Consider the following 27,421-nt stretch of genomic DNA (forward strand, 5'->3'; position numbering starts at 1 on the left):
TATATATATATATATATATATATATATATATATATATATATATATATATATATATATATATATACACACACACACACACACACACACACACACACACACACACGGGCGACTTTTGATTGTAAGTCATTAGAATAATTGTCAATGTATATATATATATATATATATATATATATATATATATATATATATATATATATACACACACACACACACACACACACACACACACACACACACACGGGCGACTTTTGATTGTAAGTCATTAGAATAATTGTCAATGTATTTCATAATCTTTATTATGCTTTAAATAAATGTCGCATAAAAATTCACTTGTGATTTATTATTTGATTAATATTGCATTATTTTTGTGTTCATCATTCAATAGCCAATCACAGTTGATACCATTTGAGATATCCAGCAATTTTTGCATTATTTAGTCTTTGCACTATACTTAATGTTTATGATGCACCTAAAGCTTCATGTAAAACTTTGATAAAATGTTTTGTGCTAATACATATAAATGAGCATTATTTTGATGCATTTGTAACAGAGACATATATCAGTACTCTAGCTAGCTACCAATAGAGCTATTTTAGGGTTAAGTCAGAGCTAGTAGGTATATGCCATATAACTGACTCTTCAGCTCATTCACCTCGGGACGCAAACTAATGCATGTATATACTTTACTTTGGAATTAAAATCACAATATTCTTTATAGTAATGTCTAAACTGATTTTAAAAAATCTCGTTCCAAAGTACACTTCCTTAATATTAAAGTATTCATTGGTTTTACCAAAAGCAACTGAAATTTGAATTCAGAAGAGCGTGACATACATGTATATTTCCTATTCTAACTACTTCCCTGGGTCCAATCTGGCTGATGCCTCTCTCACAGAGTCCCTTTGTTCAAAGGGTGTGCAGTGATCATGAATGATGTTTTTAAGTCAAAGTCATATCAGACCATGCAAAAAATCTTTTTTTCAGAGCCTACAAATACCTTAATCCCCTTAGCCCTATCTGGCTCATCTTTTACATCAATGGAGGTTTTGGGTAAAGGGTATATAGTGAAATTGAACAAAGATTCAAGGTAAAATCTGAAGTCATAACAGATCTCTAAAATCCAATTTTAGACCACTATTTTCATTCGCTTAATTAATCTTGCCCAGGTAAAACCCCAAAAATGCCTGCTGGTATTGGGTAGTGAGTTTGAATTATTAAAGTTCTATGCCAATTAGAATTTTTTTTAGGTCAAGGTCAAAGCAAAGTCATCTGAAATGCTGTTTATCCTAGCTTCCATTATTTAAACAAGGCCCTTTTAGATGGCCACCAACTCAATGATGTCTAGTGAAATTGTGATTTCCCCCCCCCCAAATATATCTAGCTTTGATACAAGGTATATAATGATTCCACTTCATCACACGATACCCATAGTTATGTGATGATACTTTTAAAGTATCCCAATCACGATTCATTCAAGTCATACATGTATGGTGAAACATTTTTTTTCTTAGCTCTATTAAAAAAAATTGTGTGTTTAGGGTAACACTGATGAAAAAATAAGGTTAGGTAGGTAGGAAATCATTTTTATAATTTAATTATCATATTTTTTCCATAAATCCTAAGAATGTTTGTTGGTGTCATATTTAATAATGGGTTTTTAATAGAAATAATATAAAAATCACAATTGGATAAAAATAGACATCTAAAAATGGTAGGATGGGGCATTTTTGTAGGTTAGGTCGGGTTACCCTAAACACACAACTTTTTTTTTTTTGCCTTATGCATGACTCCTTCAAATCACATAATAATAGTCATTTGATATGATATCACAATCTATTTCTCCATTTTATATGTTTATAATGTTTTATTATATTATCTGTGTACATGGCCAACCTTACTTTCCTGATTACTTAGATCACAGGATATGATGTAAGATTATCACGAAGCTGTAAATCACATGATGATGTATAATACAACAAATTAACATATTAATCCAAGTCTATTCAGGACATTTAATTAGGACTTCCTTTTAGGACTTCCTTAATGAGTGCCACTCCCTAAATGCCTCTACTTCCTCTTCAACCTCCGATTTGTCCATGCCTGGATCAAACAGCTTCCTGGTCTGGCCAACGTAATACTTAAACAGGTTCAAAATCTTTGTCCCCAAGGAGGCACCGCCATCTCCTTGTACTACATCAACATATTCTGAACCAGGCTCATTCATTTTCGGTCGGTTGTTCTTGTCTCTTGCAACTCCTGGAATTTTTTTCCGCAACTCTGATAATTTCTTGCTTATTGCTTCTTTGAATGTTTCTGTATTTTTCAGTTGACTTGTGTATTTTTTATTTTTGGTTGCATTTGTGTTGAGAGCTGACACCTCTTCAGGTAAAGTCAAGTGAAGGTAGACTAACACAACTATGCAGAAAGTTAGAGCCAGGCATATTATGGAAGAAGGACGACATCTGAAAAAAAAAAATACAAATAGATTCTAATGAATTTTTTTTTATTGCCTTTATACAACTTGCATGACCACTGGTATTGCTCTTCATTAAACCTAAGGCTGGTATATACCACATGGCATTGTGTTTAAACTTTCTTTTTTTTACCAGAAAAAATCTTTTAAAACCCTGATTATATGGTTATTAAAATTATTTGTAAGTGTACATGCTAATCATTGATTTTTTTATAAACAGCTTGACTTTTGTATTGATGACATTTACTGAAAATATTGCATTCGATCATGCTTGCATGTACTTAATGTGAGGGAACCAAGATATATACCATATGGAATTGTAATTATTTGTAAGATAAATTGTTGACTCAATTGTTACAATTTACAACTTCATTACAAGTATTTAATTAGCAAGATTAATTAATTAAAGAGATAATGAATAAATACTCCTACCTGAAAGCCATCATTGATTGTTTGAATAATCCGTTTAATTGAGATAATGTTATAGACCGTGGGTACACAAATCATGTGTTAATTCAACCGTATAACTTTGATTATATAATCCAGTAATATTCAGAAATACCGGGTAAGTGCTTCCATCCCTTGAGGCAATGCACCCACAATTTGCATAAATCACAGGAGTTTATAATGTACAGATAATAATATATAAATAGTGCCTGTTTGGGAGGGTAACAGTTGAAATTGACACCCCGAGAAAACCATTGTCAACCCGACGCGAAGCGGAGTTTGACAATGGTTTTCGAGGGGTGTCAATTTCAACTGTTATCCTCCCAAACAGGCACTATTTATTTTGTTATACTGAATGTCTTAATTTTTAAGAAAATTTTACTGCTTTTATATAGGAATAACGTGAATTATACAGCGAACCGTACGCGCATAATTTCCGCGCATGTAACATTTTTTAATGTTACCCGTTGCTAAGTGCGTTACTAACGCTGCGGGTAATAGAAAATATTTTTAACTGCGTCTTAACCAATCAGATTTCAGTATTTAACATGAAAGTATAACAATATATAATATAAAACTGCATTGTCTGAAATAATCACGCATGCATACATATGTCTCTGGTACACATATTCTACTCATATAATCACTAAATTATTGCTTGGTGGTGCAAGATTTTCAAAATTGGTGGAAAGGTGGAATTTTTCACACTGGTCCAAATCTCAATAAGGGTACAATAATATACATTATCAATAATTTATAAGTATATTATGTGTATTTAACCAGATGCCTGGCCTGAGCAGAACATATCCCACCAAAGTCTGTCTGACAGTGTGTCTTCACATACTTATTTCTGAGTCTCTGAGAACACATCTTTCGATCAGTGCCCCCCCCCCCCCCCCCACTCGTTTTCTGCAGTTCTTGATCTGGAGTCCACCATGGCATCTTGATCAAATTTCATTAATTTGAACATTCACACATAAGTTTTAACTTCTTTGTATTTTAGACTAAGAGAGATTGACATGGATTGATCGAATATTCAATTTAAAGACTGCATCAATTATCATTTTTCGCCTATAATCTTGAATGGTATTGAGTAAATTTAATTACATTGCTATGTGATGATCTCTTTCAACCAGACCCAGAGAGATGGGGGAGGATCATAAAGTTTGGCCATGGTTTACAACCCTGACACGGGTATACTGATCATAAATGTGAGGAAAAAATATAAGACAAACTTTTGTAAGATTTTATTCCTGATGAAAAACGATAAATATCTGTACATTTATGAGTAAAAAATAAAAAATAAATAAAAGCTCACAATCATGACCTCCTCTTTGAGAGGAAACTGCAACATGATTTATAGTAATGAATTTTTCGTCGTCAATAAACTTTTAAAAAAGTGTTGACAACATGCATACAACCACATCAGCCCTTTTTATATATTGGAATGTTTCATGCTTTGGTTTGGATGACAAACAACATGCAGTAATCATTATGTCACCCGAGATCTTAGAGCCAGTGTTCTGATTATTGCCTGTTTATCTCCCTTTCTTGGACTTAGTTATCTCCCCTACATTCACTATAGTTATCCTTTGGCTTTCACAGATTCATTAGTTTCAACAATGAGATCACATGCAGTCTTGTGCTTTTTCCAATGAGAAACCTGACACTCTCTGAAAAATGGAAAAGAAAATTACTTTAAGTATAAAACATGATATTGGAGACAAAAAAGTGAAACATGTACACTTTGGTGAAAACATTTAAAATCAATAGTCCTAATTGTGGAAATATTAAAAGTATTACATGTATTAACTAAACACATACTTCATCATTCACTTGATCAAATTATTGTAATAATTATAATGACATGTATCATCTGTGGTTACATCATTTGTCAAAGTATTGTTACCACAGTTTTAACATGGTGTGATATAGTTTTGTAATGATATTTAGACCATTCTGTAATCTCATCTTAGTTTAAACATAATCATAGTAAAGTAAAATTGCAACGTATACGTATTGTGAAAGAAAGTGTAATCAATAAACATATGCATAATAATAACAATAAGCACATACACAGCTGCACTTTTACAAGGGTGGTAAACAAAATTCGCAATGAATCATGTTGCACTTTGGGAGCAATTTTTCACAGCAACTTTTCATAGTAATTACAGAATATCCTAAATTTGATGCAGTGTATCTAAATTTGAACAGCAAATAAATATAACGTACATTATAATCACATGACATGATTGTGTTTCAATGTTATATGATACTGTAGATTCCTTTTTTTACATGGAAACTTAATTCCGCGATTCAAACATCTTGTATCAAATCGCAAGAACATAAAATCGCGAATGCCGAATTTTTATCATAGTTCCATTAAGTTTATATCTGTCTGAAATATAAGCTCAATATTTTAAAATCCGCAACTTTTTTTAAAGATGTGCTTCTTGTGATTTTTTGCGGATATTAATCCTTCGCGTTTAATGAGGAATCTACAGTATTGTAATCACATTACTGTGTGTGTCTCACTGTTATATAATGTACACTGTATTGACATGTATCGATTGTGTCTCACCTGCGACAGTACCACTCGTTCTGGCATCGTGAACACCTCTTGGTGGCCTCCGCCCCACACACTGCACACTTAGGGGGGTCAGTCAGCAGTCCCTCTAGTACGTCAAAGTTATAGGTGTCTGCCCACCTGTAACATTATAATACGAGCAGTGTATATATTTGTACTACAGTAAATGTATTACATTTGGATATGTATTCTAATTTAAAGTCTTTTGAGAAAGATGTCATGGCTTTTGCTAAATCAAGTACATAGCAAAATGTCATGCATATATATGTATGAACTTAATATATATGCTACTTCAAATCCATGCTAACATGTAAAACAACCAATTTATGCCCAAAATTGTATGTGCTAAAACAAAGTGACAATTGGTAAAAGATGTTGACATTGGAGTATGTGGGTATGTATGCTGAAGAGAAACGATGTAGCTACAGTGGAGTATGTGGTATGTATGGTGAAGAGACATGATGTAGCTACATTGGAGTATGTGGGTATGTATGCTGAAAAGACATGATGAAGCTACATTGGAGTACGTAAGTATGTATGGTGATGAGACGTGATGTAGCCACAGTGGAGTATGTGGGCAGGTATGATGAAGAGACATGATGAAGCTACAGTAGAGTAGTTAAAAGACTGTAGGAAGGACAGTAGACTGCTGACAACCAACCGTTTAGCCTGGGCCTGGACATCAGCCGTCGAGGGATTGAAACATGTCTGGGACTGCTTCTTGGCGATCTTTTTCCACTTTCCTTTGTTGTCTGTCAGTATCTTCTCTCTGATCTCAGGCACCTGTCAAAGGAAACATGTCATTATGGTCACACCTATTGGGTATCTAAGCCTGTCACTATGGCTACACCTATTGGGTATCTGCATATCATCAACAATATTGTATGGGGTAAATCATTCGCACCAATGGTCAAAATTACAGATCTGCAAATGGAAATCTAGCTATATATTTTAATACTGCATCACAAAGTTTATATATTAGGCACTGCACAGGGTGTCCCAGAGTATCTGATACCAATTTCTCTTTGAATAACTTTTGATTGAATTTCTTTAACAAAAAAAAACCAAATGCATTTTCACAAATGTATCTGGTGGAAATTTTCACTCAACAAATTTCACAAACATTCATACGTTTTTGACAAATTTGGCTTTGTTTATAAAAACACATCACGGAGTGCTCCAAATGACATCTCTTTCTATTTATGACAGCTTCAAGTCAATGAGTAAAATTTCTCACACAGCCCCTGTATGGACCTCATTTTCTCAAATCTCACTATTGGTATTTAAAGAATCTGTTGAATTTTGAGTTGTTTTTCTCCAGGGTATTCTTTTTCATAATTTGTTCAACTATATCTGGAGTCTGTTTTTGATAATAAAATATAAAAATTTTTGGAAGATGCCTGCTCTCTTGTCTGATTTATCATCAACCAAAGAAATATCATGCAATTTTGTGACATCATAATTTTTTTTACACAAAAGCACATTTTTCTTCCAAAATTTTTTGTGGGAAAAAATTAAATGATTTCACTTTTTATTTGACTCAAAATTTACAAGTTTTGGCCAAATATTATTTATACAATTTTTAAATGGTACAAGATATTCTGAGACACCCTGTATTAAGGCGATTCATAAAACCAGAAAAACATTTAACAAAAAAATAATTTACAATACCATACACGCATGATACACAAAAACCTGTGCTTACCTCTAAAAATTTGCATATTTACACACTAAAATAATACATGTATAGATCATTGAGATAAGGGGGCACCTGTTCTAGAATGAGTTCCCGGGCGGGGGCAGGAGGGTCCATCATTGAAAGGTGCTCCAGGTACCTCTGCATCTCCACAAGGATTGGAAGCTGGTCCAACATCACCTCATTCAAGTGGGACCTCAACTGTAAAAAACAAGATATCTGTGACCCAATGCTCCCTAGTGATACCTCCGCCCTAATGTGAATTAATAAATAAGCAAAGAAGAAATTTAATTGGAAGTTTACATCAAATTTGTTAAAAAATTAACCAACCATATTGCCTTCCTCAACAAAGAGAGTGTCAAAATTTCAAGCATCTACAATTGATACAGCTGCCTCTATGTCAACTTTATAGACTTTGAAAAAAGCATTTGACAGTCTAGATACAGAAATCTTAAGGAAACTACATGACAACTAATGGTATACCAACCTAACTTATAACTTTAATGAAAAAATATCATAATGTATAGTGGCATGAAATGCCAGGTGATACATGGAGGAGATACAAGTAAAGAACAGGTGTACGACAAGGCTGCTTGCTCTCCCTCTTTTTGTTTCTTTTGGCCATGGACTGGATTATGAGAGAAACAAGAGCAGGGAAAAGAAATGGAATCCAGTGGAACCTTATGAACCAACTTGAAAACCTAGATTTTGCTGATGACTTGGCTCTTTTATCCCATACATATGCCCAAATGCAAGAAAAATCATCAATCTTAGTAGAAAATAAATCAAAGACTTGGCTCTGAACTAACGAAGAAAAAACAAAACTAATGAGAATAAACACAAAAAACATCAACAGCATAGAAATTGATAACACTCAACTTGATGTATGTTACATCATTCATAATAATTATATGAAGTATTGTTAACCATAGTGGAGGCACAGAGGAAGATGTAAAATCAAGCCTAGCGAAGACATATACTGCATTTGGTATGCTAAGAAAAGTATGGAAGTCCAAGTACATAACAATCAAGACCAAACTCAGGATATTTAATAGCAACATAAAATCAGTGCTACTTTATGGGTCGGAAACATGGAGCCTCACAATGGCCAACAGCAGAAAACTCCAATCCTTTGTAAACAGATGTCTGAGAAACATCCTTCAGATATGGTGGCCGAACAAAATAACAAATGAAGACCTTTGGAGAAGAACTAATCAAATCCCTTTTCCACAAGAAATTAAAAAGAGAAAATGGAAATGAATTGGTCATACACTAAGGGAAGGCAGATCTAACATCACCTGTCAATCCCTCCAATGGACACCACAAGGGGAGAGGAAAAGGGGAAGACCATGTCTAACATGGAGAAGAGTCCCTGAAAACGAAATGGCCGAGAAAGGACACAGCTGGAACACCATCCACTAACTAGCAAAGGACAGAGAGAAGTGGAGAAGAATTGTCTGTGGCCTATGCTCCACAGGGGAGTGAGAAAGGCTTAAGTCAAGTCAAATAAGCCCCAATTGATAGTTGGTGAGAAATCTTTGACAAAAATCTATTTGAAAATTTGAAAAATAAATTATCAGAAATCAAAATCCTAGCAATATGCACACCTCTAATATATGTACAGTTGATCTGCAAAAGAACAACTTGCTAGCTTGAAAACTGTAGGAGGAGTTATCCGTACAATGAGGGTACCCTATATGCAATATTTTGCCAAAAAATGACTAAGTTCAAAAGCTGGTATTTTTTTCATAAATTATCATAAATCAAAATCCTAGCAATATGCACACCTCTGATATATGTACAGTTGATTTGCAAAAGAACAACTTGCTAGCTTGAAAACTGTAGGAGGAGTTATCTGTACAATGAGGGTACCCTATATGCAATATTTTGCCAAAAAATGACTAAGTTCAAAAGCTGGTATTTTTTTTAATAATTATCGGCAATCAAAATCCTAGCAATATGCACACCTCTGATGTATGTACAATTGATCTGCAAAAGAACAACTTCCTTGAAAACTGTAGGAGGAGTTATCCGTACAATGAGTGTACCCTTTTGGCAGCCGCCCGCCCGCCATTTTCACCATTTTAATAACAGGATTTTTCCTTCGGAAAACCCGGTTAACAAAAAGTGTTCATTTAACAGGAAGTTGATGTCCGATTAGTACAAAAATGAACCCCACAATATGGCATGCCTTAACAAAGAGTGTGTTAAAATTCAAGCATCTGCAATAAATAGTTGCTGAGAAAAAAGCAACAGAAATTTTTGCTTTGGACAGACAGATAGATGGGTCGACAGACATTCTTAGCAGACAGGATGGACAAATGATGGATAGATGACAGACAACAGGTGATCAGATAAGCTCACTTGAACCTTTGAATTAGGTGAGCTAAAAAGTGACTGTCACATACATTAATCAACATTAATAAGTTTTCAATCAAATTTTGATGATTATTTCTAAAATGAATGCCAAACATTACAGCAATAAAATCTCACCTTTTTTTTTTTTATTTAAGTCAACTGCACACAATGTATTACATGTGTATGAATAATCATATGCTCCTCAATCAAACAAGCATGTTTACACAACAATAACTGCTTCTTTCTCAAAGATATCAAGAATAAGGATTTATATAAGTCATCTACATATCAACCTTCCAAGGCCAAAACTGACCAGACCTTAATTCATAAATAAATGAAGTGAATCAAGAGTCAAGGATGAAAGATGAAGGGAAGTGCAGACAAACAAACAGACGAGTGATTTGAAGTGTGGGAGATAGGGCCATTCATTATCTAGGTCATTACCTGCCTTGCACTCACGGACCAGGTAGACCTTGGTTACCTGTACTATTTTACATGTATACAGGTATCAATACAATTATACAGTTTACCTGGTAGAGGATACAATGATATTATAGGTCTGTAAAGAAATGTGCAGGTAGAGGTTGTTACCTGTACATACAGGTCCACTGATAATGACTATTCTATTTTTAGAAATACCTAACAAAATAACACTGGAGGTTTTATAGATTTGTGACCTTTCTGTACTAGTCACCCATCAAACATGTAATTTCAATAAATGGTGCATTATACATAATTATATTACATTTTTGGGCAAATTCATCCACATAAAGGCCGAAATCATGATCCATCACTGTTTAAAGGGTGGAATCTTTCATGAGTCGTTTGCAATTTATTTGTTGGATTTACTTGTGTATTTAATAAATGAATACAATGTTTAAAAATTCACGTGGAATGTAGATTCCAATGTAAGGCCATTTACAAACAAAATAATTTATCCCCCACATATTCTAATGTTTTTGCAGTAGCTGGCCTCTTTCTGTGATTCATGATGGTTACCTAAAGGGTGCTGTTCTTTTTGTACAATTATTACTTGTTACCTTATGGATTCTGTTCAGTCTGTACAGAGATCCTTGCTTACCTTTATAATGACATTGTTCATTCTGTGCAGTGATTAATGGTTACCTTACGGATACTGTTCTTGTTGCAAAGTGAATGGTGGTTACCAAAAGGATTTATGTTCTTTCTGTACAGTGATTGTTGGTTACCTTAAGAACGATGCTATTGCTAGGTAGTGATCTGTGGTTACTTTACGATTCTTTCTGTACATTGATTGGTGGTTACCTTAAAGGTGATGTTCTATCTGTACAGTAATTGGTGGTTACCTTAAGGATGATGTTCTATCTGTACAGTAGTTGATAGTTACCTTAAGGATGGTGTTCTATCTGTATAGTGTTTGGTGGTTACCTTAAGGATGATGTTTTATCTGTACAATAATTGGTGGTTACCTTAAGGATGATGTTCTGTCTGTACAGTGATTGGTGGTTACCTTAAGGATGGTGTTCTATCTGTAAGGTGATTGGTGGTTACCTCAAGGATGATGTTCTATCTGTACAGTAATTGGTGGTTACCTTAAGGATGATGTTCTATCTGTACAGTGATTGGTGGTTACCTTAAGGATGATGTTCTATCTGTACAGTGATTGGTGGTTACCTTAAGGATGATGTTCTATCTGTACAATGATTGGTGGTTACCTTATGGATGATGTTGTATCTGTACAGTGATTGGTGGTAACCTTAAGGATGATGTTCTATAGTGTACAGTTGTTGGTGGTTACCTGAAGAATGATGTTCTATCTATACAGTAATTGGTGGTTACCTGAAGAATGATGTTCTATCTATACAGTAATTGGTGGTTACTTTAAGGATGATGTTCTATCTGTAAGGTAATTGGTGGTTACCTTAAGGATGGTGTTCTATCTGTATAGTGCTTGGTGGTAACCTTAAGGATGATGTTCTATCTGTACAGTAATTGGTGGTTACCTTAAGGACACTGTTCTATCTGTACAGTAATTGATGGTTACCTTAAGGATGATGTTTTTTCTGTAGAGTAGTTGATAGTTACATTTAGAATGGTGTCCTATCTGTACAGTAATTGGTGTTTACCTTAAGGATGATGTTCTGTCTGTACAGTAATTGGTGGTTACCTTAAGGATGGTGTTCTATCTGTATAGTGTTTGGTGGTTACCTTAAGGACACTGTCCTTTCTGTACAGTTATTGATGGTTACCTTAAGGATGATGTTCCATCTGTACAGTAATTGGTGGTTACCTTAAGGATAATGTTGTATCTGTACAGTGATTGGTGGTTACCTTATGGATGATGTTCTATCCATACAGTACTTGGTGGCTATCTTAAGGATGATGTTCTATCTGTACAGTGATTGGTGGTTACCTGAAGAATGATGTTCTATCTATACAGTAATTGGTGGTTACTTTAAGGATGATGTTCTATCTGTACAGTAATTGGTGGTTACCTTAAGGATGATGTTCTATCGGTAAGGTAATTGGTGGTTACCTTAAGGATGGTGTTCTATCTGTAAGGTGATTGGTGGTTACCTCAAGGATGATGTTCTATCTGTATAGTGTTTGGTGGTTTTATTAAGGATGATGTTCTGTCTGTACAGTGATTGGTGGTTACCTTAAGGGTGGTGTTCTATCTGTACAGTGATTGGTGGTTACCTTAAGGGTGGTGTTCTATATGTACAGTGATTGGTGGTTACCTTAAGGATGATGTTCTATCTGTACAGTGATTGGTGGTTACCTTAAGGATGATGTTCTATCTGTACAGTGTTTGGTGGTTACCTTAAGGATGATGTTCTATCTGTAAGGTGATAGGTGGTTACCTCAAGGATGATGTTCTATCTGTACAGTAATTGATGGTTACCTTAAGGATGATGTTGTATCTGTACAGTGTTTGGTGGTTACCTTAAGGATGATGTTCTATCTGTACAGTGTTTGGTGGTTACCTTAAGGATGATGTTCAATCGGTAAGGTAATTGGTGGTTACCTTAAGGATGGTGTTCTATCTGTAAGGTGATTGGTGGTTACCTCAAGGATAATGTTCTATCTGTACAGTAATTGGTGGTTACCTTAAGGATGATGTTCTATCTGTACAGTGATTGGTGGTTACCTTTAGGATGATGTTATATCTGTACAGTAATTGGTGGTTACCTTATGGATGATGTTCTATCTGTACAGGAATTGGTGGTTACCTTAAGTATGATGTTCTATCCATACAGTACTTGGTGGCTACCTTAAGGATGATGTTCTATCTGTACAGTAATTGGTGGTTACCTTAAGGATGATTTTCTATCTGTACAGTAATTGGTGGTTACCTTAAGGATGATGTTCTATCTGTATAGTGTTTGGTGGTTACCTTAAGGATGATGTTCTATCTGAACAGTGATTGGTGGTTACCTCATGGGTGGTGTTCTATCTGTATAGTGTTTGGTGGTTACCTTAAGGATGATATTCTATCTGTACAGTAATTGGTGGTTACCTTAAGGATGATGTTCTATCTGTACAGTGATTGGTGGTTACCTTAAGGATGATTTTGTATCTGTACAGTGATTGGTGGTTACCTTAAGGGTGGTGTTCTATCTGTATAGTGTTTGGTGGTTTCATTAAGGATGATGTTCTGTCTGTACAGTGATTGGTGGTTACCTTAAGGGTGGTGTTCTATCTGTACAGTGATTGGTGGTTACCTTAAGGGTGGTGTTCTATATGTACAGTGATTGGTGGTTACCTTAAGGATGATGTTCTATCTGTACAGTGATTGGTGGTTACCTTAAGGATGATGTTCTATCTGTACAGTGTTTGGTGGTTACCTTAAGGATGATGTTCTATCTGTAAGGTGATTGGTGGTTACCTCAAGGATGATGTTCTATCTGTACAGTAATTGATGGTTACCTTAAGGATGATGTTCTATCTGTACAGTGTTTGGTGGTTACCTTAAGGATGATGTTCTATCTGTACAGTGTTTGGTGGTTACCTTAAGGATGATGTTCTATCTGTACAGTGATTGATGGTTACCTTAAGGATGATGTTCTATCTGTACAGTGATTATTGGTTACCTTAAGGATGATGTTCTATCTGTACAGTGTTTGGTGGTTACCTTAAGGATGCTGTTTTTTCTGTTGGTATTGAGGTCATACTTCTGTTGACATTTTCCATTCATCAGTAAGGTATACAATGCTAGCCACACCTACAACAAACAGGTCACTGATTGGTCAGTCTAATGCAGCAATGGAGCATTCCCATTCATCACATTTTATAATATTATATGTTTATTGCATTTGAAACATTAACCACACACTGTAGATTTTCCTATCAGATGTTAGTAATAAACATCTGCATAAAAATTGCAAGATGTACCCCTTGTATTTTTTTTACATTTATTTTTCTAACAGTTTTGAGCTTGTTGAAATTATAATTAATTTTTGATACTATTTTTTTGCTAATACTGTACCAAACATTTCACCAAATCAACTGATACAAACATTTAAACAAAACATTTAAACGCCACCTTGGGACGTTGTGTCTTGAATTGAATACCATCAGGGGTGTTTCCCTCAAATCTTTATTTAATGACATAACAGTTAGGAGTGCTGATACTTACTTGTCCCTCAATCTTTGTGATTTTGAAACTCTCCTGAAAATCCAACTCCTGCCATTTGCTGTCAATGAATTTGAATACTTTTCCTACAAAAAGAAAATGATTGCTCAAACGAAATGACATCATGCAACTCATAAAATCTATAAATCTGTCTCATTTGATCTGATGATATGTGTCTGGCACCGATCTTTATATCACGTTACTGTTATAGTAATATACATATACAGTTCTATTGTATCAATTCTTTTGGCTCAACATTCATACGCTTTTCACCAATAGTACACTTAATGTTCTTCTCTGAAAACATGCCAACCCTGAACAACACACTGCATGGTACAAATGTTAGGATTTGTTGTCTCCCAGCTAGTGATGTATTTAAGCAGCTTATTCAGAGCTGTAGAGGATTTACTCAGCAAAAATTCATTCATCCTTCTTTCTCTTGTCTTACCCCTCCCTTTCTTGTTTTTCCTTCATTTCTCTCTCTCTCTCTTTCTCTCTCTCTATACATCTTTCTGTTGGGTCCATGGTGGGTTCATATCTCTTTCTCTCTCTCTCTCTCTCTCTCTCTTACCATCTTTCCTTTTGGTCCAGGGTGGGTTCTCTACCAGTTGAACCAGCAGAATGGGAATGTCCAGGGTGTTCAACATTCGGGTCATGACACTCAAAGGAAGGCTATACAAAAAAAACAGAACCTTGAAACACACAAACTATTCCATGCATATAAGAATTCAAAAACTTAATATTACCATGAGACTAAGATCAAACCATACACCAATTGATCTGCTATGAACCAACTTAAATTTGCAATGATTTTAGTTAGAAACTGGTTTGAGACAAATTAATTTTGCGACTGAGCTGATGTAGATAATCAGTATTTGTAGCAAAAAGATCTGCGACAGAATCGACTCACCTCTCCAAGTCGTCTGTTATATATCTCAGTAGAGATACTGCCTTGAGACAAATCTCAAAATTCAACTTCTTCTCCTGTTTTTGCAATTCCTAGTTCAAAACAAGAAAAAAAATAACTTCGATTTCATTTCATTTTGCCATAAAATTAGCTGTATTCTAAACTACACACAAGTCAATCAGTTAAATATTGTTTTGATACAGTAACTGTAGATTCCTAATTAATCGTGAGGAATTAATATCCGCGTAAAATTGTGAGAAGGGCATTTCGCGGATTTTAAAATCTCGCTTTTAATTTTTTGAGGGAAGTAAACTAGATAACTTATGATATATTTTTGGCGTTTGCGATTTTATATTCTCGGGATTTGATGCAGAACGGTTGAATCACGGAATCAAGTACTCGCATAAAATAAGGAATTTACAGTAACAATATGTGCAATTTATATGATAGTTATGGCTACAAATTCAGTTCTTCAATTACTGGACATTCCTTATTTTATGTTCATATACTTATTTTCGATTTCACTTGCTCTGTATAAAATCACAGGAAAATAAAATCGGTTATGCTAAATCATATATCATAATTTATTTTTATATAATTCCCAACTGTCAAAAAATTACGGCAAGGTTTTAAAATCTGCAATTGGGGCCACTCCTGATTTTACGTGGAGATTGATATCTAACAACTGATTACAAATCTATTGTTTACAGTATTACAGTGCTCTGTTATTGTTGTTTATCATCATATAACACTTACTGACTCACTGCCTAGTTGAGTTATATCATGATCTTGTATAAATAAAACTTACTTCCAAGTTTTATCATAATATAAAAGTTACAATAGCTAGTGACTTCCATATAACTCAGTTATAACTTTTCCATGTTTTGTCATCATATACCTAGCTGGCCCCAGGGCTGTAAATATTTATACGAGCTCACTCTTGATCTCAGTCTCACTTTTCCACTATGTATTTCCCTTGTAAAAGTGAGACTTAGATCAAAAGTAAGCTCATCTAAGTTTTATGGCCTTGTTTTATCATCATGTAACAGTGATGACTTAACCCCTCCCCCTCCCCCCTACTCTCTCCTGGTGTAATCACCACACGGTACTGTATGTGGTCCTACCTCCATGTTTCCAGTGTGGGTCTCGGGGGACAGGGTTGGGTCATTTGGTTCATCCTCCTCCTCGGGATCCTCAGACCTTAGACAACAATAAACAACAATCCTCCATCAGCAATTCATTTTTTTTAACAAATTCTTCTTTTTTTCATCAATATACTAAATATGTGTGGATAATGAAGTTAAATCACTAAAATAACAATTACCAGGAATCTAAAAATCTTACAAAATCTACCACCCAATCTGGTTATTAAAACTATGGTAACCATTTGCAAAAAAAAAAAAATAGCAAATACAATGTAGTTTGGTTTAACAATCTAGATTTCTCCAAGTTATGTTATATGGCATAACATAAAACTTACAGTTATTCATTTCTAACAAATGACAAGTTAAATTTATTGACAATACCAGGTAAATTCATTTAGTTTGACCTGGCTGCTGGCTTATAAATGATGGATACATGTAGTGAGGTAGATACAGAGGTCTTCTAGGACCTCATAATAACAGTATATATATACATGTAGTGAGGTATATAAAGAGGTCTTCTAGGACCTCATAATAACAGTATATATATACATGTACCTGGCTGCTAGCTGGCTTATAAATGATGGATACATGTAGTGAGGTAGATACAGAGGTCTTCTAGGACCTCATTACAACAGTATATACATGTACCTGGCTGCCAGCTGAATCAGTCTCCTGTAGCAGTAATCTACGAGGTCCGGCAGACAATCGTCGGCCGCTTCACAGGTCTCACGGTAAAACATGGTCGTCTCGAGCAGATTGATTGCTGTGGCCTCATGGTATAGCTACAAACAAATCGTAAAACATTCATCATGTAATTGTCACATACAGCTGTAAACAAAGTGCGAGAGGTGTCACTCCACTGTTATCTCTCATTTAAATATCTCAGAAATTTTATGTCAGTTAGGATACTGTGGAATCATTACAATTTGTGGTGGCTCAATTTTAGTGGTATTCTTTGGTAGCCATCACCCGCAAATTTACATCCTCAATGAAAACTAATTAAAAACGATTTATTTTTTTTTACTGAAACTGAAAACCGACGCATCCATTAAATTACATCCCCACAAATAAGCAAAAAATCCACAATCCACGAAAATTGGCCCCCCCATAAAATTAAATGATTCCACACTATGTCAAAGAATTAAATTTTCTAATGATTTGAGCGTTATAAGGCTGTGGTTAAGCATGACATATGGTTTATTTTCTCTCAAGAGAAACGGATATCCAGATGCCAAAAGAATTAAACACTGAGTAAGGCATGCAACTTAATTATTTGAGTAAGAATTCATTTAAATATTAGTCCAAGTAAAACTATACTGTATTACAATGTACTGTGTTTTCTATCATCTAACTTTCACTCAGCATTAATTTGATTTTTGCAATGGTTACTGCAGTAGAATACATTACATGAACAGAATATAATCCATGTACATTACATGAATGCTTGGTTGCTTTGCTATGGTTCAACTCCACCCAAATCCCCCCTCACAATATCAAACCTCAAGCAATGAATATTAATTTAATTTGTACAGTTCACCAAACGTGAGAATAAAAATCATATAGCATTAATTTACAAAGTACTTACCACCATGTATATAGGGAATGTTGTCTTGGGTTCAAAGTTCATGTCAACAAGTACGGGAAATATCTTCTCTTTCCAAACTTCTGTTAAGATCAGATCATGAACAACTACGTTGACCTGTAGGAAAAAGAAGTCAGAAATAAAAAAAAAATCAAACATGAAAGATACTTATGTAGCTAAAGTCCTCTACAATTTTTTAATTTCTCTTAATCATTTAAAACTTAGACAAATGAGCTGTTGAAATCACATTCAAAAAATCATTTTAGGCATCCACTGTTAAAAATATTTTGTATTTGATGAATCTGAGATGATATTTCTAATTTTTTCCTACTGTTTTTTTTTTCTCAACAGTTAATTGATGTAATCAATAGGAATGAAGGTGAAAACTGTATTTCTTAGATATTGGTCAATGATGAATCATAATTCAACCCTCTGATGTTTCAAATAAGCAGAAATACCCATAAATGAACAAACTGCATAAAAAGGTCAATAACAAAATTGTAGCATACATGTATACTCATGTCTTTATAAATTATATAAGTGAATATTTCTCTAAAACTATTCTTATTGATGAATTGAATCCGACCTTGCCACACGAGATGAGGAAATCTTTGATGAACTCATCTTCCTGAGCTGTCGCATTAAGCACTGCCTGCATGTTGAGCTTCTCCATATTCTCATGCTGTCTGCTCCAACTGTAAATCATGATAATGTTCACGATTAAAAGGGAAAACCTCACAAGATGAGAGAGAGAGAGAGAGAGAGAGAGAGAGAGAGAGAGAGAGAGAGTAATGGGTAATTAAATTTTAAAAAAAAGTAAAAATCTGATGGTCTTGGGTTCGAATCCCAATGTGTGCACCAAATGTAACAAAAAACACTTTACTTTTGCCTCTGCTGGGGTTTGAATCTGCGGGTTCTCTGGCATGCCAGTCCAGCACTCTAACTAATCCAGCTAAAGGGTTAACCCACTAGCCAGAGCTAGTACGAATGCCATTTACCTGTCTCTACCACATTTAGAGCCATTTTAACAATAGCTTGGACTTTCGGTGGGAGGTAACAATCTAGTTTGCTCATCAAAACGTACATTAATTATAGTGCTCGAGATCTGTAAATTTTTGTGTACAAAGTTCACTCAGAGAAGCATGTCAATATTTATAGACTGTCAAAATCAGAAGGTCTGCAATATGATCGAATTGTGTGAAATTGACACTGTTTCACCTGAAATATACAGCCCCGGATGATGTCGGACAAATGTTGTTGCATTCAATGTATAATTCATATTTGTAGCCAATGACTGGACACAGCGATTGTAAGACACTGTCTTCATGAAATTGGAGTTTGACAATCACATGTACTGCCAAAAGTCTAAGCTTAGTTAAACCGGCTCTAACTTTTATTTGCAAACAACGATACACGAATTTATTGAATATTCATTTAATTCCATTCATATTAAATTTAAACACCTGTAAATATACATAAATGATGCCTTTACTTTTCTGGCCTACTCTAAATTCATTCAAAATGTATTATCAAAACGATTTAGATAGTTCTTATCATTTTTTTAATTGTTATTCAACGTCAGTATAAACAGACTTGGAGCAAAAAACCAAGCGTCTATGACAACGCTTACTTACTCTCTTCCTCCAACATCTTTGATGCCAAATTTCACTAAATGTTCGACATAAGCTTCTGCTTCTACAGACAAAAGCACCTGGGTACCTTCAGCATTCATTGTTTTAATGAAATGTTATGAACATGCCACACAAAACAATTTGTAACAAGCAACGTGCAAGATCTTGTTGTAAACTTCCGGTGGAAATGGAATTCCGTGCCCGAGTGATAAAATTCAAATAGTTTCTCTCCCTTGATATTACAGAACTTAAGACAATATATTTAAAAAATCAACTTGTTTAATTATCTTGATAATAATTATACAACAACAAATATTAATGTAAAATAAGTATTAAAATTTGCTACTCAAATTAATTCGTATTGATACGTTTTAGAAACTATCGAAAAACCTTATATTGGTAATACAAAAACACCATAGAAAAATAAAATTTCTGTTTGAAGACTACCCTAAGATCCTATCTATTAATAAAAGGGCCTTTGTCGTGAGTGGCACATGGAGTCCGGAAGGATTCCGTGCGGAATCGCTATCAAGAGATTTCGGAGGCACAATTTATGTCACACGGTGGCAGTTGGTGCTCAAATCGGCCCGGCGCCCCACACATTAAATATAAAAGAAGAAATTATAGTTAAACAAATCGACAACAGTCAATTAATTTAGCAATTCATGAAATAAACTGTGATTTGGCGCAAACCATCTTACAAAGCACCACGGGTAGTTGAGGACAGAACAACCCCCATACCTCCCTAGCTCCCTCCCGACATTGACCTACAAATGTACTGGGCACGGAGGTGTTGACTTTTTGTTAAAAAAATCACCTAACGTCATACAGACAACATGTCACTCAATTTCCAAATGTATGGAAATATTACGCACCTCTGACAAAGCATAAAATGTTTTGTCAAATAACAATTTTACCACTGAAGAGAAATTTATGTGCTTGATTTGGATGACAATTAAGCTACTGATTTCATGATTTGTATATTCTTCTTAATGTTTGACAAAACAATTATTTTTAGGTGCTTTTTATCTTATAGACTATGATATACAAGACATTTTTTATAAATTGAAAATAAAAATGTTAATTGAAACAGTGTAATGAATATATAATTTAATTTCATGGTCTTTCATTTTTAAATGGTTTTTATGCGACTTTTGATTTTTGTTTTTGTTTGGTCAAGTTATCGGTTTATACTGAAATGTTGTTTTTAATTACATATTTCAGTTAGTGAAATATTGAAAAAAACTTAATATTTTAGTTATCTATTTATATCTACCTATTAGCTATCCAATTTGAAATAATATATATCGGAAAATTTTAAACATACCTCTTTTAAATATTCTTTAAAACCATTACTTGTAGGCTGTGATCCTTCCCCCTGTAAAAAAAAATTTAAAAGAATTAGAGCAAAGCTCCAACGAGTAGGTCTTTGTTGCAGTACGAGGCGAGAAGAGCGTATTACAGTTGACGCTTTCTTTATTTATGCTGACACGGTGACAAAAAAAATATGCTTTACTTTTTTGATTATGAAAACGGAAACAAGAAATTTGATAATAGGTTTTACGCATTTTGTCACCAGGTAACTGATTGCTTGATTTGTATATTCTTCCTAATGTTTTACAAAACAATTATTTTTATTTTGTTTTGATAAACTATATTATATGATACCCAAGACATTTTTTAAAAAATTGGAAAATAAAAAATAATTAATGTTGAAACAATGTAATGAATGTAGAATTGAATTTCATGGGCTTTCATTTTCAAATGGTTTTCATGCGACTTTTGATTTGATTTTCGTTTTTGTTGGGTCAAGTTATAGGTTTACGACAAAATATAGTCTTCTATTTGAAGTTCATGTTAAGTCGATAAAACATAATATTCCAAAGTTACTATCTATATTTTTATTCAGAACGTCTGGTGCAGACTCCATTTCCTTGAGTAGGACATTCTGTAAAGGATGGTTGTCTTTATGAATCTATGAATAGGATCGACGATGGAACTTAATGTCCGAAACTCGTGCTTGTATAAACTTGAAGTACAAAGTAAGAAACAAAATAAACACGGTAAGACAAAAAGATTCCTAAAACAATGTATGGCAGAACGGTTTCTTTTTTATTTGAATTGGGTAGTAACATTGTTACATTAATGACAATTGCTGAATATGGAAAATATACAGACAATGAGGAAGATAAACCAAGCAGAACTGTAGGGAACCCGAACAAGACATACACCACGTGATCATAGCAATGCTAATTGAACAAATGTTTCACACATTCAATTTAAATATTCATTATTTCATAAATTGTTTTCTACCATTTTCAGCATATGGAGTGAACATTATCATAATTCAATTACAAAAAGCATTAAACATAATTGATTATCTAGAGATTTTTGACCAATCAGAAAAGTTTATGGTGACTTGCCCGTCTATATAATGGGGAAGAGTGAGCATTTTTCAATAGTAACCGGTAGAAGACAACAATGATGCTATATTCCTTTGTTGTGAGTATCTGTTATAACTTGTAAGAGAGATTTGTTTTTAACCATAATTGTCTTCCAGAATTGATTACTACTAGTATCATAATTCATATCAGTTGCATTTGTAGGAAACCCCAGCTTGCTTTAAAAAATTGTTTGATTAAGGTATTTTTAATCAACTTTTGTCCATACAAAACCAAGAAAAAGAAAATGACAATGCAAATATTATAAGCACAATATGATATATTTAAAAATTGAAGTGTTGTTTTAATTAACTCATATATATTCATAGATGATGAATTTTCTAAAAACAAAAATAAAAAAACATAGCGTTATACTTTAGATTTGATGAAATAAAATGAAAAAAAGAAACATTTTGATTTTCTTTGGTTTGATTTGTTAGACTGCATTTTACCTCACATCCGTCTTCAGTCCGTTGGCATGAGTTATACACAGTATATTGATGACATTATAGTAAATTTGAACATCGAAAAGTAATTAAGTATGTATCAACTCATATTGTGTTTCGTTTCAACCCCTTCCAAAATTTGTCTACGGAACTGATGTGGTTCTACAAAACAATTAAAAATCTAGTATAAAAACAAAACTATGTCGGTTTTTGCAAAACTCTAAGAAAATCTTTTACTTAATACATATTGAATATGTTTGTATCAACTTTTTATACAATGCTTACAATGTCTATATCAAACAAAGATTTTGGGTTCATTTTGTTTATTTTGTAGGGTTTTCTTCTCTTTCTCGAAGTATCTCTGGCGTTCAAGGAACAAAGGAGAGGTAAGCATGTAACCAGTAATGTAATTGATTGATTAGTGATTCGTTAGTAATCGAACGTATTCGATGAATTATGGTTGATCTTCGTAATGCAATTTATTGATAATTGATTTGTTGATATCATCAAAATGTAATCGATTAATGAGTGATATGTTGATATCATTGAAATGTATTCGATGAATAATGGTTGATCATCGTAATATAATCGATTGAATAATGACTTGTTGATGTCATCGTAATATAAACGATTGATTAGTTAATGACTTGTTGATATCATCGTAAGTAATCGATTGATAAATGACTTGTTGATATCATATTAAATAATCGATTGATTGATAACTTGTTGATGACATCGTAAGTAATCGATTGAATAGTGACTTGTTGATATCATCGTATCATAATCAATAGATTAATGGCTTGTCGATATCATCGTATTATGATCGATTGATTAACGACTTGATGATATCATCGTAAGAAATCGATTGATTAATGACTTGTTGATATCATCGTATTATAATCGATTGATTAATTAACTGTTGATATCATCGTATTATAATCGATTGATTAATGAATTGTTGATATCATTGTTTTATAATCGATTGATTAGTGATTTGTTGATATCATCGTTTTATAATCGATTGATTAATGAATTGTTGATGTCATCTTATTATAATCGATTGATTAATGAATTGTTGATGTCATCTTATTATAATCGATTGATTAATGAATTGTTGATGTCATCGTATTATAATCGATTGATTAATGAATTGTTGATGTCATCTTATTGTAATCGATTGATTAATGAATTGTTGATGTCATCTTATTGTAATCGATTGATTAATGAATTGTTGATGTCATCTTATTGCAATCGATTGATGATTGATTTGCTAATCACCATAATATAACCAACTAAATAAAGATATATTGATCATTGTTACGCAATCGATTGATTTAGGATTGATAGATCATCATAATGAATAAATATAAGATCGTTTATGATTTGCGATGGTATATGATTTTTATCTAACTCTTGGCGAGGGGATAGAAAACACAAAACGAGTTGGATAAAAATCACATACCATCGCAAATCATAAAAGATCCTATATTTAGAAAAATATACATGTTGATCTATCCGTGAGTCGCCCAGCACACTTACTACAAGACGTCAACAACGTTACGCACGGTAAAAATTAGTTCCTTAAAGATTAACAAACATCTCTTTTATCAATTCATGGAAAAAAAATATAAAACAACATTAAATGCTTCACATTTAAAATTCTAACGTTACACTTTTCAACTGAATGGTTTCGTTACTTTTTCATTCTACGTCAATCATCCGCCTGAGGGCTATGTGTTTAATTATGACGTCACTGGAGTAAGGACACACATTAATATATCAAAAATTCATTCCATGAGTGATATCCACCGTTAATTGAGATAAACATGTGAAAAATGAGAAATGATTTATTTTCTTCGTTTCGTGAAATTGTCACTCATAATTATGAAGTGGTATTAATTAAAAGAAGTTAGTGTATGCTGAGGTCACCTGAACAAGGAGAACTTAGAGTTTCTTTGACTACAAAGACAGTTGGTCAATATCTCAACTTCTAAATAAAGTAAGCATAAATGGAAAACCGATTATAATTCAAATGGTAACACACCACAAGTAACGAAATAGATTTGATTGATGTTAACAGCTAAAGGAGGGTGCTTTATTGACCGCCGATATTGCTATAAAGGGAAAAGATGCATTAATTCTGATGGTTCTAGCTATTGTTTGTGTTCATCTGGCTGGGTAGGGACGCATTGTGACACACAGGGTAAGTATATGTATAGTCAGTTATCCTTCTGATATTTTTTACCTGCAAAATAACCAAAATTAGTTTTATATCGATTTTTCAGGGGGAAGGGGAGGGTATTATAAATTAATGCGCATATCTAATAGATATGACTGGTCTATACTTATTTTCTAGAGAATATACCCTACCTATTTATTAATAAATATATAATATAAGATATATTCTATTTCCCGAAATTATATATTATTCAAATAAATGTATTGCACATGCATTTTTATTAAGCAAATTATTATGTAAATTTTCCAAGAGACAGAGATGCCCTGCTACAGTAATCCCTGTCAGAACGGAGGCACGTGCACTGACTCGTCATCCAATTCCTACACGTGTTCCTGCTCACCAGGCTGGATGGGTGAGGACTGCTCAGGTAAAGTAATGTCATAAAATTTTGTTCGAGTAACTTTAATGATATGTTTTACGCGCGACCGTTGGGAAGAAATCAGCAGGAATAACACATATCTAGCATCATTGTCAACTATGTGTAGTTAGGGTCTTCCGTTTCCAACGGAAGACCCTATTGTTTTTGTTAGGTTTCTTTTTCTCTATTTTTCACTATTATTATTCTTTTTTTTCTGAACATTTTTCTTAAAACTCAAATATCTCAAATATGCTACAATGGATTTTTATGAAAATTTCACGAATAATACAAAATACATGTATCAAGGTCTTTTATCATGTACATTTTTGTTGATGACGTCACTTCCGGTCGGCCGTTATATTCGGGGTTTTTTTTGTAAAAAGTGATCATGTCCTCCCTTTTTCGCAAAAACGATTAAAGATAGAAAATTGAAAGTTTCAGGAATGATAGATATTTGAATTTCTAGTTTTGAAATCTATTATTATTAGAGAATTTTTGTGTGTGGGATAGGAAAATAATGTACCTAAGTTAACCAAAATATTTTATAAGCTTGCTCCACCCTAAAACCGTCCTTTACGTCCTTTATATACTGTTTGAAACAATTGATCACTAATCAGTCTGTAATTTTTCTGTAATTTGATAAAATCTGTAATAATAAATATATACTATATAAATTTTAGTAAAAATTTCTGCTTGCTCTTCTATGCCGTGTCAAAATGGAGGGCTATGTGCTGACGCAGAAAATTCGTACATCTGTACGTGCGCCGAAGACTGGTCTGGGCAAGACTGCACAGGCAAGAATTTATAATACAGGTTTTTTGTTTGTTATGTGAAAAAAATTCTCCGTGATTAAAATTCATGGTATTTAATTAAACATTATCTAAAGATCTAAAAAAAAAATTAAAATTCTACATACATTATGTAATGTTCTCCTTATGTTATGACATTTGAACTAATCAATACCCAATGTATTATTGAATGATCATAAATGCTTTACATGATTGATTTAAAGACATTGCATAACTTGAACAACCAGTACAAGGTTTTTTTTGTTATATTTTTTTTTGCTTTAGATTTTAGAGGAAGTTTTACAAACGAATATCTTTTGTTGATTATGTGGAACCACTTCTATGCTGACGAACATCCATCCTACGTTTATCTTACAACCAACTCCCCTACAACTGTTCAGCTCTCTTCTTCTGACAGTCTAGACCCCGCCTTAAAATCACAAATCGATCGCAATGTTACCTTTACGTCTGAGTTGAAAATCGTTTTGCCGCCAGAACTGCAAGGGCAAATACTTCAAAAAGAGGCAAAAGCCGTGCGTATCAAATCTACTGAGCCAGTTAGCGTGGTGCTCTTTGACAACGACTACCATTCCTCTGACGACAGTTCGATGATTTTGCCCACAGAGAAGCTTTCTACATCTTATACGGTGGTCTCCACTCAACCACTACGCCCTCGATTTCCTGTGTACTCTAGCGTGTATGCCATTGCTTCTCTGAATGATGACACAACCGTTACAATTAAATTCAAGTTACTGAACAACTCATCCCCTATTACTATCAACGGGAAAAATTACAGCGATTCGGACACTTTGGAAATGTCTCTGAATAAGCTCGAGACTTTTCAAGTTGGACACAATACAGATCTGACAGGAACAACTATTGAATCTTCTCAACCAGTAGCGGTTTTCTCCGGAAACAGATGCAATATGTTTCCCGGATCAATGACTTGTAGTCATATGATGGAACAACTCCCACCCACTGCCGAGTGGGAAAATTTCTTTATTGTCCCCGCGGACATCAACAGTAATGGCTCACTGATCCGTATCCTTTCAGCATATAATACAACGATTACTATTATAAAAGGGTCCCAAACAATTACACAGGATGTCATTAAAGGCATACCATACGACATAAACTCAACAATAAGCGAAACCGTTGTCATTGAAAGTAGCAATAGTTCGCTAATGGTAACTAATTTTGTAAGAGGGAATTACGTTGATGCGAATACAGCCGACCCGTACATGATTGTTGTCCCGGGGTACTACAGCTACAAACCCCAGTATAAGGTGGTGATCCCAGACGGGTACCCACAGAATTTCATCACTGTAATTGCCTTCAAAGATGTGGCACAGAGTGTTCTAATAAATGGGCAAAATGTCGACCCGAGCATGATAATTGTACAAGAAAACATCGTGATAGTCGGCATTTCGTATGATGTTATCACTCTTGAGGTTTCTCCAGGATCAATAGAAATCAAGCATTCGTCTCCCTTTGGTTTGGTCGTCAATGGCTACAGGTCTCTCGATTCTTATGGATTTGTAGGAAACATCTATAACGTCGGAAACTACCCTGTTTTAGGTTAAGAGAAAGAACAGAATATCTATGCAATAAGCCTTAAATGTATTGTTTTCCTCTTTAGGTTAAGAGAAAGCACAGGGTATCTTTATAATAAGTCTTAAATGTATTGTTTTCCTCTCCAAATAAATCT

General features: G+C 33.9%; 3 protein-coding genes and 1 non-coding gene across 4 annotated transcripts; 2 read left to right on the top strand and 2 right to left on the bottom strand.

Annotated features, from left to right (window-relative positions):
- Positions 1 to 1,898: 1,898 nt before the first annotated feature.
- On the bottom strand, positions 1,899 to 2,962 carry LOC128158151 (uncharacterized). The gene is made up of 2 exons (XM_052820908.1): positions 2,906 to 2,962; positions 1,899 to 2,462 (listed from the first exon to the last, which is right to left on the bottom strand). The coding sequence occupies exons 1-2, from the start codon at positions 2,917 to 2,919 to the stop codon at positions 2,030 to 2,032; spliced, it is 447 nt and encodes a 148-aa protein (XP_052676868.1). The 5' UTR covers positions 2,920 to 2,962; the 3' UTR covers positions 1,899 to 2,029.
- A 1,190-nt stretch (positions 2,963 to 4,152) lies between these two features.
- On the bottom strand, positions 4,153 to 19,635 carry LOC128158129 (zinc finger MYND domain-containing protein 10-like). Its single transcript, XM_052820879.1, has 13 exons — positions 19,445 to 19,635; positions 18,397 to 18,505; positions 17,814 to 17,927; positions 16,877 to 17,010; positions 16,208 to 16,283; positions 15,087 to 15,175; positions 14,748 to 14,848; positions 14,180 to 14,262; positions 13,676 to 13,765; positions 7,279 to 7,404; positions 6,169 to 6,290; positions 5,502 to 5,627; positions 4,153 to 4,593 (listed from the first exon to the last, which is right to left on the bottom strand). The coding sequence occupies exons 1-13, from the start codon at positions 19,540 to 19,542 to the stop codon at positions 4,506 to 4,508; spliced, it is 1,356 nt and encodes a 451-aa protein (XP_052676839.1). The 5' UTR covers positions 19,543 to 19,635; the 3' UTR covers positions 4,153 to 4,505.
- A 273-nt stretch (positions 19,636 to 19,908) lies between these two features.
- On the top strand, positions 19,909 to 20,039 carry LOC128161982 (U11 spliceosomal RNA). The gene has a single exon (XR_008240575.1). It is a non-coding gene; the product is annotated as a U11 spliceosomal RNA (small nuclear RNA).
- Positions 20,040 to 21,826: 1,787 nt separating this feature from the next.
- On the top strand, positions 21,827 to 27,421 carry LOC128158155 (IgGFc-binding protein-like). Its single transcript, XM_052820911.1, has 6 exons — positions 21,827 to 21,943; positions 22,663 to 22,714; positions 24,409 to 24,531; positions 24,818 to 24,934; positions 25,606 to 25,719; positions 25,999 to 27,421. The coding sequence occupies exons 1-6, from the start codon at positions 21,923 to 21,925 to the stop codon at positions 27,294 to 27,296; spliced, it is 1,725 nt and encodes a 574-aa protein (XP_052676871.1). The 5' UTR covers positions 21,827 to 21,922; the 3' UTR covers positions 27,297 to 27,421.

Source organism: Crassostrea angulata, chromosome 8, assembly GCF_025612915.1.
Source record: "Crassostrea angulata isolate pt1a10 chromosome 8, ASM2561291v2, whole genome shotgun sequence".
Lineage (NCBI taxonomy): Eukaryota > Metazoa > Mollusca > Bivalvia > Ostreida > Ostreidae > Magallana > Magallana angulata.

Coding starts and splice junctions, on each gene's coding strand:
- LOC128158129 (XM_052820879.1), bottom strand. CDS start 19,542: ATGAATGCTGAAGGTACCCAGGTGCTTTTGTCTGTAGAAGCAGAAGCT. Junction 17,011..17,813: donor CATTCCCTATATACATGGTG/GTAAGTACTTTG, acceptor ATTTGTTTGTAG/CTATACCATGAGGCCACAGC. Junction 5,628..6,168: donor GTCCAGGCCCAGGCTAAACG/GTTGGTTGTCAG, acceptor ATAATGTTACAG/GTGGGCAGACACCTATAACT.
- LOC128158155 (XM_052820911.1), top strand. CDS start 21,923: ATGATGCTATATTCCTTTGTT. Junction 24,935..25,605: donor GATGGGTGAGGACTGCTCAG/GTAAAGTAATGT, acceptor TATAAATTTTAG/TAAAAATTTCTGCTTGCTCT. Junction 25,720..25,998: donor GTCTGGGCAAGACTGCACAG/GCAAGAATTTAT, acceptor TTTTTGCTTTAG/ATTTTAGAGGAAGTTTTACA.